Raw genomic sequence first — 7,329 nt, 5'->3', positions numbered from 1 at the left:
GGTCACACTTTACATTAGGGCTTCATTAGTTAACATTAGTTAATTCAGTTAACAAACTGCCAATGAAAAATTCTTCTGAACATTCATTAATCTTAGGTATTCCAATATTTAATAACACGTTGTTAAAATCGAAAGTTGCAACTGTGTTATTTAATGAGCTAACATGAACTAAGACTTGTATTTTTTAAACAAAGATTAATAACTTCTGTAGCAAATGTAGCTATTGCTCATTGTGAATGTTAATGCATTAACTAAGGTTAACTAATGAGGTCTTATTGTAAAGGGTTCTTTTGCACTTTAATCTGTGTAAAACTTTTAACTTTATACATTTTTTCTGTATTGCTTTATTGCATTGAAATGTTCAGTTATTTTTGTTATAAGAAAAAAGTTATTAAACCTGTTATACTGTATTATGACAGCACTTTTTTAAACAAAATTTCAATATCGTGATAATACCGTATACCGTAATAAAAGCATTAGCAATTCATCGCAACATGAAAATTTGATACCGGCATATCCCTACACACACTATATTACACTCACTCAGATCCTTCTCAAACTGCTGAGTATTGTTTAGCGCATATCACTCTTCTAGCGATAGCTGCATTACGGAGCCATTCCTAGTTCCTGGTCCTAGTTCCCAGTTCTAGTTCTAGTCTTAGTCTAGCCACTTCATGTTGCCTTGTTGTCTGTTTCCTGTGTTTCTTGGATTAACCCTTTGTCTTGCTGTTTTGGACTGTGTTTGCACCTCGCCTGGACTATTATTGCTCGTGTTATTGGAGTACCCCTCTTGTCGATCGAAGACCCACGCTAGGCCTAGGAATATTCTTTGTCTTGGCTGTGATATACCTGTGTTATCTGACCCTTGCCTGTTTATTGATCACGCCTTTGGTGGTAAATAACGTCTCGTTCGCCCCGTAACAGTGAGAGTTGTAACATTTTTTCAGTGTTCTTTGGTGCATGTAAAGTTCAAAAGAAGAGCATTTATTTGGAATAGAAATCTTTTGTAACACAGCAAAGCTCAAACGAACCTTTCAACTGAGGAATAGGACACAGGATAAGAAAGTTCAACACTCATCAGCAATAAAAAAGAAAAAGAAAAAAGAAAAAAATGCATTTTTGCTTAATATGTTTTAAATGGATCATCGAAGGTCAGCAGCAAAGACATTGGCTAATAAAATGGGATTAAATATATAAAGGATATTTGTATTATTTAACTTATTTAATTATTGCAGGTTTGCACCATATTCTGAGTTTGCATTTCATGGTTTTTATTCATTTTGAGTAATACTGAATCTGTTTTTGTGCAAATGAGATGAGCAAATGCGTTTTCACATTTATTCTAGAACTACAGTAAACATCATGTTTACAAAGCGCTATAACGAAAATAAGCTCTGTGACCAAAAAAGTTTATTATACTTACACAATTTGTTCATCAAGATAATGTTTACAAATTAACACAACTTTTATGAATTTTGAAGCCTAAATACAATCAGCAGAAGTAAAAAGATAAAGATAGACTATAAACAAACTACACCACAGTCGCATGACTTCACCACCACAAAGCTTGTGACAACTCTTTCAGTCTTTATTTAAAATAGCCTATACACGTTGGAAAATTGGAGTTAGAATAGTTTGCAAGAGTGAGATAAGGCATTCAGTTTTAACCAAAAACCAGTTAAAAAAATATATTGACTTCAGGACAATGGAGTCGTAAGTACTAACTCATAAGTGCTAACTGCTAACTCGTTTTTAGGACTCATTTCTGCAGCACTCAGTAGTTTACTTTGTCTTCCAAACCTGGAAATGAGAAAAGGGACACAACATAAAGTCCATTTTCAAGTTCAATGTATTCTTTAGTTTATATACAGTTAAATGCAGAAGTCCTTCAGAGAAATGTGTCATGCAATGCCCCCAACCACGCATCTGCAAATTTCAGATTCAAAACTGTGGGGCGAGATTGTGTTTAATAATAGATTACAGTACATAGCCTATTATAATCGTGGAATTTATTTATTACATATTTTAATTAAAGTTAAAATATTTATTTTAACTTTAAATTTGAGCTAAAACAAAATCTGTGTAACACATCTAATTACACAAAAAAAATTGTGTAAAATAGTTTTTATTTATTTTTTTATTAGACTTTTTAGTAGCCAAACAGGCACTTTCCTGTCTTGTTTTGATGGTTGCTCTCTCTTTCTCGCTCTCTTGCTTTTACTTTAATTCCCTCATTCCATTTCTTCCACTCAATTCATCGCCACTCTTTTTTCTTTTTCCTCATTAGACCTTGATTTGGTCTGCTTTTGAATAGCGACATTGATGCACACGGCCTAATTGTTGAATGTGTTGGAACATGAATAGCACAGCTGACAGCCAATGGCAGATACGCATTAGAGCAGTGCTCCTTGTTCTCTAGAAGCCCTTGAATAGCATTGCCCTGCTTCATTGTTAGAAAGAATGAAAGCATTGCTGCTGGAAGCCGCACTGTTTATTTGCATGTTTTTGTTTATTTGTGGGAGTCTTAAACGACTTTCTGTGACATTGAAACTTATGTCTTAGACACTTACAGCAGTAGTTTGTGTAGTAAACTCAAAATCTATTACATTTATAAATTCAAACCACCCAAATTTCTTTGTTGAAAGGTTTATTTGATTATATGCAGGTTTTTATTACTCACAAATGAAGCAGAAGTTTGGAAAGTGAGTCTAGATAAAATGGTTCCGGTTGCTAGATGTTAGTGAATTGTCATTTGCTACCTTCTAGTGGTGATTGAATGTTTTGCATGTAAAAAGACATTGATGGAAGAAAATCATCATAATGCACAGTATAGAGATGCTTTGATTATTTAGGTCTATGAATAAGGAATTACTCGGTTTGCTAGGGATATAGCAAAGGTAAAATCCAGTATACCTGTACAATAGGCTTCTGTCTGTTAGGAGTTTATTCTGGAAGCATTTGCCTAATGACACTAGATGGAGCAATATCTTACAATATTAGCTTGGCCATAACACTTTTTGCAGACTGGTTCAATTAATGAGCACAAGTTACTTTTCCTTTTTTTAATAATAATAATAATAATAATCATAATTTTCTAATCAATAGAGTAAACAATCAACAACTGAATATATAAAAGTATAATCAGAGTTTCCCCTGTGACAACACTGGAGCATATTGGAGCATATTGTCACAAAAGGTCACCATATGTTCTCCCTTATAAAACTTGACTGGTCTTTTTGATTGACTGCTGTTTTTGCCATTCTAGATTCCCATGATGCAGTGCTGCGTTTCAATGCTGCACCCTGCAAGGGCTATGAAAGAGACGTGGGCAGCAAGACAACCATTCGAATCATGAACTCTCAGGTTAGGGTCATTTGCATTAATGCACACAGACACAAACCTTCACCCTCTGACTCATTCCCTGTCTCCGTGTCTCCCTGTGTGCAAGGACTAAATAGAGATGTTTTCTTCTCTTTTATCAGATTCTAGCAAACCCCAAACACAAATTCAACAGCAGTTTGCTCTATAAGAACATTACCTTGGTAGCCTGGGATCCTGCTCCTTATAACATTGACCTGCATAAGGTATGAAAGTTACATCATAGTAAATCAGTCAGAAGTGAAATACCATTCAACCCTGTTAAACTTTGCTTGTGTAGTTTTCTAGATAGTTTTCTTTCTTGAGATATATATTTGGCGAGGCAGAAGAAGGGTGACTTTGAAGGTATAGATGTGACATTATCAGCATACTGGCCATTAGAGGAATCATTTACAGTGATTAGATCTAGGGGTCACACTTGCAAAAAAAGATATCTCTGCCTCGTCAGCATCCCACAGCAGCTCCAACCTCGCATGTGATGTCATGTGGGGAAAAATTAATTCTTGCAAAATAGTACTTGTAATCAGTCTCATTAAAGCAGTTAACCCTTAACGCTGCATCTCACGATTAAAAAAAAACTTAATTATAGTAAAGAAAACTCCATAACAGCTGTAAAAAGTGAGTCACATTTCACAAAAACACTCTGCCATCCTTTAATCGTCTTGGGCCTTGATAATCCTCCAATGAAATAATCTTTATGGAACTGGCTCCCTGGTCATGACACGGCACTAACTTCTTTGCTCACACACTGCACTCTTCTTCACTCCTTCTCTCCATGTGTCCGTAATGCTAGAAACAGACTACTGTCATATTAAAAGTCTCCTGACCTGCAGACCTGTATGAATATACACCTACAGTATATACAGTTTTGGGCTAGTGACAAAAATAATAAATGTACACAAAGAAAAAATAAACTTAAAAGTGTTATTTTAAAATGATTTTATTATTAATATAATAATATATCATATAAAATTACACCAGGGTGACTTCCTGTTTCACATGAGTATAAATATGAGGGAACACAAAGGAACAAATTCCTTTAAAATGAGTAAAACCAAAGAATATTGTTCTAATGTGCAGCAATAGACTTTTGAGCTTAACAAATTAGAAAGGTACAGTAGGAAAAATACCTAAAGCATTGAACATTTCCATTTCCACCATCAGGGCAATTATTAAGAAGTTACAATCAACAGGAAATGTTACGAATTTGCCTGGATGGGGACGTTTGTATAAATTGTCTTAAAGCAAGGTGAGGAGGATAGTTTGAGTGGCCAAAGACTCTCCAAAGATCACAGCTGGAGAATTGCAGAAAATAGTCTTGGGGGGTCAAAACAAAAATCAGATAGCACCTACATAACCACAAGTTGTTTGGGAGGGTTTCAAGAAAAAAAAAATCCTAATCCAAAAACAAACTCCAGCATATTGAGCTGCCAGACATACTGGAACTTAAGATGGGACTGGGTTCTATATTGGTTCTTTGCTTTTTCCCATACATTTTCTGTCAATATGGGGTGCTGTGTGTACATTAATGAGGAAAAAAAAATTAACTTAAATGATTTTAGCAAATGGCTGCAATATAAAAAAGAGTGAAAAATTTAAGGGGGTCTGAATACTTTCCGTACCCACTGTATGTCCATGTATGGATTTCACAGATATAAAAATATATGTCAGATACTTGCACATACATGCAACATATATTTCAAAATAAAACAAAAATGTCCGTTTTCAAATATGTAACAAATATTTTCCAAAATACACACATATATGCCTATAGAATATATGTGAATATATGTGGCACATATATGCATATAGAACATTTAGCAGCAAACACTCAAGATGGGCTTGGTGCACAAAGGGATAAAAAAAAAAAGTATCCCATGACCACAGTTAAATATACTGCTGTATATTTAATGTTGTGGGCCTATTTTTCTGCTGGAGGTCCTGGACGTCTTGTTCTGATAGATGGCACGATGGATTCTATCAGATAACAACAGATAAAAAATCTAAATCTGACTGTCCCTGCTAGAAATGGGCCATGGATGGATCTTCCAGCATGACAATTATTTATTTTTTAGAAGAGGTGTATTCAAGTCATTACATTAATGAATTTGAATTTTTGAATGAATTTTGAATGAATTTTTAAATATATAAATAAATCAATACAAATTTAGCAGTATCTCACTGACCCTTTAATAAAACATGAAACAAAGCATAAGCCTAGTCCAAGTTTCAAATGCAAGTTTTAGCTATCTTAACTGCAAGCAACTTGCCCTGGCATATCTTTGCATTTGATTTGTATCACGATGTACACCAGTAATGGTTTTATTTATTTATTCATTTTGTAAGACACATTCAATATATATATATATATATATATATATATATATATATACTTAAATGTCCTAGTTAAACTAAGGCTTAATTTATGCCCTGTCTTTGAAACCAGGCCTATGTGCCTAAAGTGACTTTATAGTTAACATAATATTTTCCTGTTTTCTCAATACCCACAGTGGTACCAACATCCAGATTATGACCTGTTTACTCCATACATAAATCACAGGAACAATTTCCCCGAGCAGCCCTTTTATATCCTGCATCCTTCATTTATCTGGAAACTCTGGGATATTGTGCAAAGCAACACACTGGAGAACATTCAACCCAACCCTCCTTCCTCAGGATTTATAGGTATCAATACTCTTCATCATTAACACAAGCACATATATCTGTCCATTTTTTGATCCTTGCGCTCAGGAAAATTGTTGTGCCACATGTTGTGACGGTAATTTCTGAGAGATTTGCCATGCTGTGCAGTTGACGCACATATTCAACCCTAATTTAAGCGAGATCAAATGTTTCTCTGCCTACTTTTCCAGCGTATCTGCTGAATTACAAATGATAATCATGTCTGTTTGTATTCACTGTTCCTCTTGAATAAATTTTTGACTGAAGAGTGCAGGATGTGTGTGTGTGTGTGCGTGTGTGTGTGCAAATGCTGAAATGTGTTACTAGGTAATATCAATTTGATAGATGCAAGTTCGGGGGCATGACGGGATTATTTCAATCAGGCAGGGACTTCATGTGGAAAAAAGCAAACTCTCCATTACATTTCTAGAGGATACTTACCTTGCCGCAGGCCAATGGCTAACTGGCAACCTGAGTGCCCAGGGCAGCATAGAGCCAATAAATGTGCGTGCAAACACACACAACTCAACCAAAGTTTGTTTTTTTACATGTTTTGTTCATTATGATAATCTTAACAAATAAACACAACTTTTATGAATTTTGAAGCTTAAATGCAATTGGCAGAAGATTTCAATGTCACCACCATAGAGCATTGAACACCTTCAGTTTCTGAACACCTTCAACTCGTTTCCAGAGTGTGGCCTACAAAAATATGTCACCCTGGTGTGATCTATTCGAAGGCTACATCCTTCCTAATTCAGTCCATCTAAAGGCTTCTATGCTAAATTCCTCCTCAGTGTTAAATGCTAGAATGACACTGTTTAGTAAGTCTCATTAAAGTTTCCACACCCAAAGTCACAAAACAAAAATAATATTATAAAGTAATTTTGGTAAAAAGATTTATAATAAAAATCTTTATATTCTTTTATGAAATCTTTATATCATGCTATGGTTGATATGAGGAGACAAGGTATACTAGATAATAAATATTTGTTTGGGTGACTTCAATACAGTGACAGTACATCGCCACCTACAGGACTGGAGTGTGACATTCTGGATGGTGCACAGGAAAGCAATTATGTCTGCTATGATTTTACTGTACAAGTGTTTAAAGTGGTCATATGATGCGATTAAAATTGTTCCTTTCTCTTTGAAGTGTTACAATCTCTTGGTGCATAAAGAAGATCTGTAAAGTTGCAAAGACTAAAGTCTCAAATCCAAAGAGATATTCTTTATAAAAGTTAAGAGTCAACCACTCCTACCTATAAC

The 7,329-nt window shown here is 34.8% G+C and overlaps 1 protein-coding gene across 5 annotated transcripts in view; it reads left to right on the top strand.

Annotated features, from left to right (window-relative positions):
- Positions 1-7,329, top strand: part of st6gal2b (ST6 beta-galactosamide alpha-2,6-sialyltranferase 2b) — a 30,871-nt gene that overhangs the window by 17,859 nt on the left and 5,683 nt on the right. For all 5 annotated transcript variants that reach the window (XM_016287012.1, XM_016287011.1, XM_016287008.1 and 2 more), the window contains 3 exons: positions 3,266-3,363; positions 3,483-3,584; positions 5,889-6,063. In XM_016287012.1, coding sequence (XP_016142498.1) covers positions 3,266-3,363; positions 3,483-3,584; positions 5,889-6,063 — 375 coding nt within the window. The remainder of the gene's footprint in view (positions 1-3,265; positions 3,364-3,482; positions 3,585-5,888; positions 6,064-7,329) is intronic.

This window comes from Sinocyclocheilus grahami, unplaced genomic scaffold, assembly GCF_001515645.1.
Source record: "Sinocyclocheilus grahami isolate Dianchi unplaced genomic scaffold, SAMN03320097.WGS_v1.1 scaffold217.1, whole genome shotgun sequence".
Classification (NCBI taxonomy): Eukaryota; Metazoa; Chordata; class Actinopteri; order Cypriniformes; family Cyprinidae; genus Sinocyclocheilus; species Sinocyclocheilus grahami.
The sequence above is the reverse complement of the archived record's forward strand: the minus strand, read 5'-3'. Positions and strand labels throughout refer to the sequence as shown.